The sequence below is a fragment of the Hylobates moloch genome, unplaced genomic scaffold (genome assembly GCF_009828535.3).
Source record: "Hylobates moloch isolate HMO894 unplaced genomic scaffold, HMol_V3 SCAFFOLD_24, whole genome shotgun sequence".
Lineage (NCBI taxonomy): Eukaryota > Metazoa > Chordata > Mammalia > Primates > Hylobatidae > Hylobates > Hylobates moloch.
Window position 1 is genome coordinate 25,385,090 of NW_026652299.1, and position 13,732 is coordinate 25,398,821.

Genomic DNA, 13,732 nt, shown 5'->3' on the forward strand with positions numbered 1-13,732 from the left:
TATTTAACAAATATTTGTTCATCATATTTGTGTCTAGCTTTGCTCATTGTTTGTGAGTTTTACCCATGTGGTGTGTTAACAGTAGTTAGTTCATTGTTATTGCTCTGTAGTACCCTTTTGTATGAATATACTATAGTTTACTTATCCTTTCACTTACCATTTACTTGTCTAGTTTATTGTTGGTATATATTTGGATTTGTTTCCACTTTGGGCTCTTATAAATAGTACTGCTGTGAACATTCTTGTACATATCTTGATACCTATAAAAATGTATTCTCCCTTTTTATTTAAAAAGTTTTCAACCTATATAGAAAAGGTGAAATAATATTATAATGAATACCCTTATACCCTTTACCTAAATTGATCCAGTGTTAACATTTTGCACATTTGCTTTATGTTTCCTTCTCTCTACATGATTTTTTTTCCTGAAACTTTTGAAAGTAAGTACTTTAGTATCCCGAGAATCTCATAATCACCACATCCCTAAATTTAACTTTATGAAAATAATAATATATGCAGTCTGTATTCAAACTGGAGTTCTTATTCTTCAGGATGTTTTGGTATTTCCAAATTTTTCAGGATGTTTTCTGCTGTATTACTTGGATATTTCTATACTTTGAAATCTTTAAGTAATATAAAATATGAATCTTACACTGAGGCCAGTCGGGGGGTGAGGGGCTAGGGGAGGGATAGCATTAGGAGAAATACCCAATGTAAATGATGAGTTGATGGGTGCAGCAAACCAACATGGCACATGTATTCCTATGTATCAAACCTGCACGTTGTGCACATGTACCCTAGAACTTAAAGTATAATAATTAAAATAAATGAATCTTTCTTATTTACCAGTTTAAGCTTAAAATTTTCTGTGTACTACTATGTAGCAGGATTATGAATTTATCTCAAATTCCAAGCTATTTCACATTGAAAAAGAGGCTGCAGAGTAGTGAATATTACATCATTATCATTAAAAATACCTTCAACATTATCTAAAATACCCAACAGATTTAATGTGCTTTTCTAAAAAGCTAAACTTTTGATTTCTTTTGTATTCTATCATCTGTTAATATATAATTGGAATATAGGTTGCCAAACAGATAATATAAAATGAAGAGAATTCTACTTCGTACAAATTTCTATTTAATAGAAACTCTCATGTATTAGACAGTTGATGTAAGAAAATAAGCCTTTTTTCCTATTGTTCACGTGTTAGAATTCTTTTTTGGAAAAGGCATAAACTTAATAACTTTTGTCTTAGCTTAAATTTAGTTAATATTTAGTTTTCATTTTAACTATAGTTTTGAATGTATTTCAAAATATTGTAAAAAGGTTTGGTATGTTTCTCAGCTAGCATAATTTTCTGTTGAGCACTTTAATTAACAGTAGTATGCTGTATTTTTCAATGTAGTAATCAATGTGCTGTCTAGTTACTCTTTTAGAAACACATACATATTTAATGTACTTTATATGTTTATATTTAAAAAATATATATTACATATATTTAGCTGTCAGTTTCAATAGACCTGGATATATTACCTAGAATGGTAAGTAAGCTTACCATTCTGTGGTGCTAGAAACTTTCTCTACCATTATCTCAGGTCATCAAAAAACTTAAGAGGAACATTTATTTATGAAAAATTGTTGGTTATGTGGTATATTTATTCCTCTGGGTATTTGAACCCAAGCCATTCAAACCAAAAGAGTTGCTTTGTACTTTTAGGTAGATTATTTATCTTTTAATCTATGTGAATAAATCTCTAGTTATGTACTTTACAACCTGTGGAGTGGTATGTGGCAGCCTGCAAACTAATTGGGGGTTTGAGAGTTCTGGTGTTTGTTTTCTTGTGTCCACTTAGTACCATTAAGTCTCAGAAATCCTTTGTGGGCAGCTGTCAGGTTCACCAGCATTTCTCTGTTCACCAAGAAGGAGAACTACTCAGTTTCCTTTGGAGACTACCAGGCAATGATTTGTAAAGTCAACCATTGGAGTCATTGCTTTTCATGAAAGGTTTTTGCACCACAGGTAAAATATTCATGTTACCAAAGCCTGCTTTGTTTCATCTGGTAGTTATCTCATCAAAGCTGTTTCTGTATTTTCTGAGGGAAATTTTTGTAATGAAGGAGTTGATGTAACTTCACTAGATCTTGCTTTTTCTCTGCTGTGGACATAGGAATGATAAGCCTATTATCACTGGGTTTGTGTTGGCTTGCATTGTTTCAATGTCAAGTCCTATTTTCACTATGGCTTTCGCATAACCATTTATTTACCGTAGCCAACCTATGGAGTGTATCGTCCCTCTCATGCCATGAATTCATTGTCACTAAATGAATTCATGATATGAGAATTCATCTCACCAAATATGTTTGCATTAACAACTCACTAAATATGTTTGCATTAAATACTTTAAAATGCATAGTGTCCGTACTACATGGATTGATGTCTTCAATCTATGAGGATTTTTACCCCTAATTTTTGACTTGACTTTTACTTTGGTGCAGCTGATTAACATTAGCCTGTATGATGAACAAGGAAGGGCTGGGAGGACCAGCCTATTTTAGTTACTGTGACTGCGTAAGAAATTACCCTAAAACTTAGTGGCGTAAAATAACCATGTATTGTCCTCAGGGATTCCGTGAGTCAGAGATTCACACACACACACACACAAAAGGCTTAATTTTGCTCCATTATGTGTCAGGCCTCAGCTGGAAGACTCAAATGCTGGAGGCTGGAATCATTCGAAGGCTTATTCACTCACATGGCTGTTAACTTGAAACCTTAGCTGAGGCTGAGGCACCTATATATGACCTCTTGATATCCTGGACTACTTCATAGCACAGTGGCTGGTTTGTTTGTTTGTTCCTTTCTTTCTTTTCTTTTCTTTTCTTTCTTTCTTTTCCTTCTTTTCTTTCTTTCTTCCTTCTGAGACAGAGTTTCGCTGTTGTTGCCCAGGCTGGCGTACAATGGCACGATCTTGGCTCACCGCAACCTCTGCCTCCCAGGTTCGGGCGATTCTCCTGCCTCAGCCTCCCTAGTAGCTGGGATTACAGGCATGTGCCACCATGGCTGGCTAATTTTGTATTTTTAGTAGAGACAGGGTTTCTCCATGTTGGTCAGGCTGGTCTCGAACTCCCGACCTCAGGTGATCCACCTGCTTCAGCCTCCCAAAGTGCTAGGATTACAGGCATGAGCCACTGTGCCCGGCCACAGTGGCTGGTTTGTAAGGGTGAGCATCTTTAGAGAGAGAGCCAGACTGTAGCCATATTGTCTTTCCAGTCTGGCCTGGGAAGCCATGTAATGTTACTTTTTCCATGTTCTGTTTGTCAAGGTTGTCACAGAGTTAAGTGAAAGGAAATAGACTGCATCTTGATAAAAAGTGGAGGATCGTCATGTGGGATCAGAAATGTTGCCCTGGACTTACTGGGAAAATACAGTCTGCCAAAAGGGCATCCTGTGGAGGTGTCCATTTTGCCTCTTCCTCATCACTTACTGTACCCATCTTCCTACTTTCATAGATACCCAGAAATTTCATCCCAGAACTGTCTCGTTTGCTTCTCAAGGGAGAGCTACCAGGAGTCAGAGATGATGAAAGACAGGTTTAATTTTTATTATTTGCTGTTTGTGTTTGTTATTTAAGTTATTTATCCAGGTGTGCCATACTTTAAAAAAATGTATCTGTGTGTGTATGTGTGACACACACACATCTATCTTTTAAATTTGATTTATATATGTTTTATTTTATGTGTATGTATGTACATGTAATTGGCTTATTCATTTACACAATTTTCAAAACCATATGGTTTTATAGGTCTTGAGTTTGTAGAGCCTCACTGCCAGTCTTCTTAGAGCTGAGTGAGAGGAAGGGATTGGAGAGGACACCTATTCACTATGTAGACTTTTTCTTATTATGCAGTCTCTGTCTGTACAATACAGGCAGTATAATCTGCCTGTACAATTAGTACAGTACAAATTAATCAGCTGCACATGATGCTCCTGATTCCAGAGTCCTTCTGGTTCATTTTCTTCAGAGAGTAAATCTCCAGTTCTCATGGTGATTGGCTGTAGGGGAGTGGAAATGAGAGAAGTCATGTAGGGGCTGTTACTTATGTAGATTCTCAACATTTTTTCAGTCCTGACCCCTGCCTTCTCTTTTTAAAAGATAATTTGTACCCCTATTTCTAGAGTTTGTAGGGTAAATGAACTTGCTCCTAGGCCTTTCTCACACTGTTAACTTTCGTTTAGCTTTTTTTCTGTCACTTAAGGTGACCACTTAAGTTGCTTTTCATTTTCCAAAATTTTCTTAGGGTAATCTTTTCTTTCGTTACTAACTATACCTACACTGTTATTTTAGTGTGCCTTGAGCAAACGTTTATGTTCAGCCTTCCTCATTTTTAACCTTGACATCTCTCAAGTTGATTGTCAACAGTGCCTACCTTGAAGGAGAATTTATTAAATACCAAACTTTAAAAAATAAAATCAGATGTTAAAATAGAATTTATCTTTAGTACAAAAAGACACGATAATTTTGTCAGCTTTTATAGTATATGAAAAGTCCAACAATATAGTGTATGATAGATTTTTAAAGCTTTTATCTATTTTGAAATCCTTTTTTTTCTAGGCTGTAATCATATTAAACACTAGAAAATTATTGTATCAATCAAATTTATAGTTGAGCACAATTAAGGTGACTGTATTTCTTGTTTTATTATTTCACCCTGCTGTGGTTTCATCAGGCATATAGTTCTTGGGTCATATTATATTTGCCATGCATAAGTCTGTTACTGAAAATGACATTTACTTCTATTGAAAGATTCTTGGGCAGTTATTCAATGATGATTTTATACGTCTTTATTTTGAAGACTTACTCTGTGACTATACACAAGTTGTTCTTGTCTGTGTTTCATATTCTTTCTTTGTTAAGAGAGAATAATATCTACGTGACATTAGAATGCTTAGCATTAAACAAGAATGTTGGTGAAGTGCCTGTTTATGTATCTGACTAGTATTATGCATTTAGAAAGGTTGACTTTCTTCTCTTGCTTGTAATCCAATTGATCCATTCTCTTGTTCCAGAAATGTTTTCTTGGAAGCATGTTATTTTTGAAATTCCACAAAATAGCAATCTACTAATTGTTTGATGTGCATATATGACGTTTTCATCCATGTATTGGTGTACATATACTGCTTGCAAAATCCAATTTGTTTCCTGGCGGTATTGATTAAAAATATATATACACAGAAATTTTAAAATGCCAGTTATTTGTAAAAAGTAAAGAGAAAACAATTGTCAAGTGTTACTTTTTTGAGAATTAGGTTTTTTTTATCCCACAGAAAATTGTAGTTATTCATGTACATTATTTAATAATTATTGAATACCTAACATACATTATGGAGTATAATTCAAAAATAGTTGGCAGCCATTAAATTATGAGAGAGATATTGGATTCTATTTAGAAAGATTTTCAGCTTGGTTTTCCTTCTCTGGAAATTACATGTAGATTTTATTGTTTTTTGTAATATGTATAATGCACAAAACATTGCAGTACACAGATCTTCATTATATAACTCAATGAATTATTTTATGTATACACTTGTGCAGTACCACCAGATTAAGGCATTGAATATTTCTCTCAATAAAAAGGATTCCCTTGTGCTCCTCTAAGTATAGTCATGCATCACTTAACAACAGGCATACATTCTGAGAAATGTGTCTTTAGGTGATTTCATCATTGTGTGAGCATCATAGAGTGTACTCACATGTAGATGGTATAACCTATTACACACCTAGGATATATGGTATGGCCTGTTGCTCCTAGGCTACAAACCTGAACAACGTGTTAGTGAACTGGCTATTATAACACGGTGGTATTTGTACATCTAAATGTATCTAAACATAGAAAAGGTATGGTAGAAATACAGTATTAAAATCTTAGCTAGGCACAGTGGTAGGCACTTATAGTCCCAGTTACTTAGGAGGCTGCGGTGGAAGGATTGTTTGAACCCAGGAGTTTGAGTTCAGCCTGGGCAGCATAGCAAGACCTTGTCTCTGAAAAATAAATAAAAAATCAAAAATTAAAAATCTGTAATCTATGGCAGTGGTCCCTGAGCTTTTTGGCACCAGGAACCGGTTTCATGGAAGACAGTTTTTCATCGGACTTGGGTGTGGAGCAATGGTTTCAGGGTGATTCAAGCACATTACATTTACTGTGTATTTAATTTCTGTTACTACTACATTGTAATATATCGTGAAATAATTATACAACTCACCATAATGTAGAGTCAGTGGGAGCCCTGAGCTTGTTTTCCTGCAACTATATGGTCCCATCTGGGGGTGATGGTAGACAGTGACACCCAAAGTGTGTTGCTTATGTCCATTCTACTCCATAATCTCATTTTGGTTGCTGTCACTGCAGAAAACGCTGCTTCATAAAGATAGGATGTTGGAAATGGAAGCAGGCTTTTCAGTGCTGTTGTGGCAGTCTCAGGATATTCCACCTTGACTTTAATCTGGAATTTGTGGAGATGTGAAGTTGTCTCAAACATACTTTTATAAGGCCACCATCATTTGCGATCTCAAGCAGTTGATTCTCTTCTAGCACGGACAAAGTCGATTTACCTGTTTTACTCACAAATGGGTCACAGATCCATGTAATGCTCAAATTCTTTTGAAAGCTGAGACCTATCTCAGAAGTTGCCATAGAGCTATGTGAATAGACCTGACTTAAGGGAATGCATTTGTCAACTTTTGCTTTTGTTGCAATTGCTTTTGGTGTCTTCGTCATGAAATCTTTGCCCATGCCTGTGTCCTGAATGGTATTGCCTAGGTTGTCTTCCAGGGTTTTTATACTTTTGGCTTTTACATTTAAGTCTTTAATTCATCTTGAGTTAATTTTTGTATATGGCTTAAGGAAGGGGTCCAGTTTCAGCCTTATGCATATGGCTAGCCAGTTATGTCAGCACCATTTATTGAATACAGAATCCTTTCCCCATTGCTTTTTTTTTTTTTTTTTTTAATACTTTAATTTCTGGGATACATGTGCCTGACTTTTCTCTCTGGCTGCCCTTAACATATTTTCCTTCATTTCAACCTTGGTGAATCTGACGATTAACGTGTCTTGGGGTTGCTCTTCTCGACAGTTGTAGGTGTGTGGCATTATTTCTGGGCTTTCTATTCTGTTCCATTGGTTTATATGTCTGTTTTTGTACTAGTACCATACTGTTTTTGGTTACTGTAGCCCTGTGGTATAGTTTAAAGTCAGATAGTGTGATGCCTCCAGATTTGTTCTTTTTGCTTAGGATTGCCTTGGCTTTTGGGCTCTTCTTTGGCTTCATGTGAATTTTAAAATAGTTTTCTCTAGTTCTTTGAAGAGTGTCAGTGGTAGTTTAGTAGAAATAACATTGAATCTATAAATTGCTCTGGGTAGTATGACCATGTTAACGATATTGATTCTTCCTATCCATGAGCATGGAATGTTTTTCCATTTGTTAGTGTCCTCTCTGATGTCTTTGAGCTGTTGTTTGTAGTTCTCCTAGTAGAGATCTTTAACTTCCCTAGTTGTGTTCCTAGACATTTTATTCTTTTTGTGGTGGTTGTGAATGGGAGTTCATTCCTGATTTGGCTCTTGGCTTGACTCTTGTTGGTGTATAGGAATGCTTGTGATTTTTGCACATTGATTTTGTTTCCTGAGACTTGGCTGAAGTTGTTTATCAGCTTAAGAAGCTTGTGGGCTGAGACTATGGGGTTTTCTAGATACAGGATCATGTCAACTGCAAACAGGGTTAGTTTGACTTCCTCTCTTCCTATTTGGATACCATTTTTTTCTTTCCCTTACCTGATTGCCCTGGTCAGAACTTCCAATACTGTGTTGAATAGGTAAGCGAGAGCCTCCTTGTCTACACATATATTTACATCACCCCTAAGTCTGTTTTTATTGACTGCCTTGTCTCTTGATTGTCACTTTCCCCTGCTTTACACATCTGCTAATTTGTCGTTGTATATCGAACATAGTGAGTGAAATGTAGAGTAATGGACAACATACTATGGCCATGGGTCATATCCAACCTGCTGGCTGTTATTGCATGGCCTATAGCTAAGAATGGTTTTTTACATTTTTAAAGGTTATTGTTTTTGCTATGTTGCCCAGGCTGGTCTTAAACTCCTGGCCTCAAGCAATCCTCCTACCTCAGTCTCCCAGAGCACTGAGATTACAGCTATGAGCCACCATGCCCAGCCTCTGTTTGTTTTCAAAGAGAATGTACAACAGAGACTATGTGTCCTCAAAGCCTAAAAATATTTACTTTCTGGCCCTTTATAGGAAAGGTTTGGACCCTTATTTGTTGGAGCTCTGGATTATTATGTCCCTCTAAATAATAGTGAATTATATTATGGCAGGCAGTTAAATAGCCAGCAGATCACTTTGATCTTATGGAGGTTAGTTTTAAGCTTTTTAAGGTAGGTCTGTTTCACCTTTGTTCTTACTCCTAGGACACAGTTTGTCTAGGGTCTCAACTAAGTGACTAAGGTGTTCATCAAGACATCTCTCCTCTGAGCCTGGACCACATCTTCTCAGAACTGCATAACCTCTGAAATCTCTGTTTAGTTAACAGCTATTTTCTCCTAGAAATTCTAACCCTGTGTATGCACATCCTATGAAGCAAGTAATGACCATAGGGCAATTTTATGTGTATTTTTATAGCTTTTTTCCTTTGACTTTCTCTGTTCTAATAACCTATCCCCAAAACCCTGGCACCGTAGCAACCCCAAACATTAATTTTAGTTTTCTTATCCTAGCAAGACTGCCACTGTCTGCTTGGGCTTTGTTTCTCCACAGTATGGTTTGGCAAGTGCCCCCAAGGAGAAAGCCAGGGTGAGACTTGATTCATCTGCCCTTTTCTCCCAAAGATCATAGCCCTGTGTTGGTTGGTATCTGTTGCTTGTAAATGTTACATACATGTTTTATTTGGTCTATATTTGGTCTGGTTTTTATAGATGCTTGTAACAGGAGAATATTCCAATACCAGCTACTCTATATGATCAGAACCCCAAATCCTTGTTATTTTAAAATATGAAAATGTATCTCATTATATAATCAGTGAAATTTGATTTGAAACATTTAACATGTTACTTGCTGTATTTTCTGATTCATTGTTTACTTGACCCAGATAGTTGAGCCAAATAGGATTTAGAGCTCAGTTAATAATAGTAAATATATTCATCTTATAAAATCAAAATGGCCTTTGCTTTCCAAAGATGGAACCCTAAACAGCTGGGCTAATGGATTTGATATTTTAGAAGATTTCATCTGCCACATTTGAGATGCACCTTCACACAAGTTGATCTGGGCATAGCCGTTGTCAGAGAAGCTTCTGTCCTTGGCTGATAAATGATTAATGCTTAATTATTTAACTTTTTTGTTTGTTGTTTACATATCTAGCATCTTAAAAATATTTCATAAATATTTTAGCCTATACCCTTTTTTTCTCTACTGTACTGACAGTGTGTAAGGAATACTTGGCTGTTGTTTTTTTTGTTTTGTTTGGAGACGGTGTCTTGCTCTATCTTCCAGGATGGAATGTGGTAGCACCACCATAGTTTAATGCAGCCTTGAACTCCTGGGCTCAAGGGAATCCTCCCACCTCAGCTTCCCAAGTAGCTGGGACTACGGGCATGCACCACCATGACCAGCTAATTAAAAAAATTTTTTTAGAGACGAAGTCTCACTATGTTGTTCAGGCTGGTCTCGAACTCCTGGCCTCAAGTGATCCTCCCACCTCGACCTCCCACACTGCTGGAATTATAGGCATGAGCCACGGTGCCTGGCCTGTTTGGCTCTTAAATGTTCTGCCTTTTGACTTATTTCATATTCTTGAAGGGAATAATTATTTAAATATTTTTGCCATCATAGTGCTTTGTATGTCTCTCCTGAAGCTTATTTAATATCCATCTGTGATAGATGTGATCTGTTCTTTGGGAAAGGATGTATGACATAGCCCTGTTTTCTTCCTAGTACTTGCAAAAAGAAGCTTTCGATATTCATTGGAATGGAGTTGGTGAGCATAGAAAGAGTAACAGTTATCACATAAGGAAGCTACATGACTCACTCTCTGCTGCCTCACCGCTTCCCCTGGGTAATTGTCTGTCCTGATTCCCATGTGGATGCAAGAATCCCCCAAGGAAGCCCTGGTGCCCAGTCTGGCTCTTTGCCCAGATGCTGGTGTTGGTGTTGATGTTGATGGATGTGCTCTGCTGATCATAATACTCTGGAGAAGAAATCGCATCTTATCTTTGAACCCACCATTCATAATGTTTATTCCTAACTCAAATTGGATAGTTCAGTATCTGTATATCAGGAATTTGGATTCATATTAAAGGTAATATCCATTTATTTGAGTCTTTGCCCTTATTATTTAACATTCTTTTCAATAATTAGACTTAATAATTATGCTTCCAAATGTTTATAATAAAGCTGGACTTGCATATATATATATGTATACTTTACAAATATATACACAGCTTTACATACACACATGTGTGTGTGTGTATGTAAAGCTGGACTTGCATATGTATAGGTATACACATATACATGTATGCATACATGTAGCAAGATTTACTTTTGAAAATATTTATCCTGAAACTCTTTTATCCTCTTAGTAATTCAGTATAGTAGATCTTCCTCTTAAATATTCCTAGTGACATTTTATGACTCTATTTTTCCGTTTACCTTTTGAATTCTATCCATAATTTTTTTTTTTTTTTTGAGACAAAGTCTCACTCTGTCACCAGACTGGAGCAGTGGCGCAATCTAGGTTCACTGCAACCTCTGCCTCCTGGGTTCAAGTGATTCTCCTGCCTCAGCCTCCCAAGTAGCTGGGACTACAGGCGCCTGCCACCACGCCCAGCTAATTTTTGTATTTTTAGTACAGATGGGGTTTCACCATGTTGGCCAGGATGGTTTCAGTCTCTTGACCTCGTGATCCGCCTGGCTGGGCCCCCCAAAGTGCTGAGATAACAGGCGTGAGCCACTGCTCCTGGCCTCTATAATTTTTAATGTATCAGTTTGGTTTCCACAAAGAAAAGTGACAGCTGTACTATGTGAGGAATTAGTAATGGTATTATGACACATTTTTTTTTTGAATGTGCAGACATTTCCTTTTGATGATTCATTTGATTTGTTTATGATAAACTTCAGAGCTCGTAGTTTTGGCTTTCTTTTGCAATTATTTAATTTTTTCATGTAAAATCTGGATGTTGATAGGCACTTGATACATTAACTAGGTACTTAATTTTAGCACTTTGGATTCACTGTATTTTTTGACATCACTTACTTTGAATCACTGTGAAATGACTTTCATTTTTCTTCATCAAGAATATCTTGTGTGGGATGTGTGCTAGTTCTTTATAACCTTCGTTTTGGAAAATGTCTAAGTTTTACCCTAGACTTAATTGATAGTTTGGGTAGAGAATTTTAGATTGGAAATAATTTCTCAGAGTTTTGAAAATATTGCCTTCTATTAATATTGCTGATGAGGAGTCTGATACTATTTCAATTCCTGATTGTTTATGTATGACGTATTGTTTGTAGACATTTAAAACATGTTTTCCTTTTCACTTTTCTTTTTGCTTAAATTTCATGTAGATTGTGCATGAAATCCACCAGTTTGCAATATGACACTCTGCTTTCCACTATACTTGATGTCCCTAGATTTGAAGCCACTTCAGTTTATGTTAGAATAATTCAGGGGAGGTATGGGATCGAGAACTGAGGGACCCAACTGTTCCTTACATAGATCTTCAACCTTCCTTTCCCATTTTTAGCCTCATGCCTTATCTTGCTGTTTCTCACACTTATCCTCCAATGTTTGAGCCTTTCTGTGTATTTGATTTGCTTCCTGTTGGTATCTTTCTCAGCAGGTATTTGGTGTTTAGCTCTTCTGTCTCTTCCGCATGCTTTCTGTCTTCCAAAGTGTATTAGTATCCCCCCCCTTTTTTTTTTGAGATGGAGTCTCGTTCTGTTGCCCAGGCTGGAGTGCAATGGCGTGATCTCAGCTCACTGCAACCTCCACCTCCCGGGTTCAAGTGATTCTCCTGCCTCAGCCTCCCGAGTAGCTGGGACTACAGGCATGTGCCACCATGCCCAGCTAATTTTTATATTTTTAGTAGAGACGGGGTTTCACTACGTTGGCCAGGTTGGTCTCGATCTCCTCACCTCGTGTTCCGCCTGCCTCGGCCTCCCAAAGTGCTGGGATTACAGGCGTGAGCCACTGCACCCGGCCTGTGTGTTAGTATCTCTTTAGCCGATATCTTCTCTCCTTTCGTTGTTCTTGTGGTTTTTATGTTTTTAGTACATTCCTTCTTTTTTTTCCCCTCAAATTAACGGGGTTTCAGGAATGAGTAAAGGTAAACACATTTTCAGTCCATCACATTTAACCGTAGGTTTAAGCATTTTTGAACAGTAAGTTATTAATTCTTTTTCCTTTAGAAGAATAACAACAGTGGATGGTGGTTTGCCATGACATTTGAAATCACATTCTTGTATTTTAATTAAAATCAAGTTTTTATTTTTGAAGTTTGCCTCTCCCCACATTTCTATTTTACATGTGTTTTGGGGACTGTAACAAGAGTCACCTTAACCAGTTTGTAATCAAGCACCTAAATATTGCAATCTTATCTCAACCTTTATTCTTTTACTGTAACTGCTTCCTCAGTGATTATTATCTAGTTAAATTAATCAGTTTATCAAGGCTCATTTTGTTTGACCTCTAGGACCTCTACAAACTGGTACTGCTCCTTATTTCAAGGAAAGCTCTCTTCTCTGTGATCACATTCTGGATATACTTCATCTCTTTTTTTTTTTTTTTTTGGAGATGGAGTCTCGTTCTGTCGCCCAGGCTGGAGTATGGTGGCACGATCTCTGCTCACTGCAAGCTCCGCCTCCCAGGTTCACGCCATTCTCCTGTCTCAGCCTCCCGAGTAGCTGGAAGTACAGGCGCCCGCCACCATGCCCGGCTTTTGTATTTTTAGTAGAGATGAGGTTTCACCATGTTAGCCAGGATGGTCTCGATCTCCTGACCTCGTGATCCACCCGCCTCGGCCTCCCAAAGTGCTGGGATTACAGGCATGAGCCACTGTGCCCGGCCAATCTGTTTCTTACATATCAGTATTCCTTGAGGATTTACTATTGTCTTTTGTATCTTTTCACTTTCAATTATTTCCTGGTTGCTGAAGATTGTGGTATTTGTTATCTCTAGTCTGGATATCTTTCCACAACTCAAACTGTTTGTCTGCTGAAGATTTCAGTGGTGCTTTTAAAATCTTTGAAATATTTCTTACTGAGAGAGAGAGGCTGTATCCCCTTCACTTGAACCTTGGTGAGCCTTTATGAGTGCCATTTTCTTCCAATAGAATCTATTGAAAGAGATGTTGCATGACTTCCCTCGCTAGCTTAGAAAAGACCCTTCAGCTTCTGCTATTGTTTTATGGTAAACTCACTCTCGAAGAACTTTTAGCTGCCCTGTAAGAAGTCTGGCTCCCCTGAGGCCACCATGTGGAGACCCTGTGGAAAGACAACATGGTATAACTATATCTTTTTGATATGTTGTCTTTTCATATTCATTTAGTTCAGAATATTTTCCAAATTCCCTCTAGACTTTCTATTTGCCCCATGCATTATTTATATGTATGTTGTTTAGTTTTCAAATAGTTGAGGATTTTCCATATATCTTTCGCTTAATGAT

General features: G+C 37.2%; 1 protein-coding gene across 6 annotated transcripts in view; it reads left to right on the forward strand.

Annotated features, from left to right (window-relative positions):
* Positions 1–13,732, forward strand: part of PTPN4 (protein tyrosine phosphatase non-receptor type 4) — a 224,592-nt gene that overhangs the window by 56,942 nt on the left and 153,918 nt on the right. For 3 of the 6 annotated variants that reach the window (XM_058434299.1, XM_058434298.1, XM_058434300.1), the window contains exon 3: positions 3,514–3,594. The exons of 2 other annotated variants lie outside the window; for them this stretch is intronic. In XM_058434299.1, coding sequence (XP_058290282.1) covers positions 3,514–3,594 — 81 coding nt within the window. Of the gene's footprint in view, positions 1–3,513; positions 3,595–10,005; positions 10,127–13,732 lie in introns of all 6 variants that reach the window. One more of the 6 variants, XM_058434301.1, reaches the window with a different exon arrangement.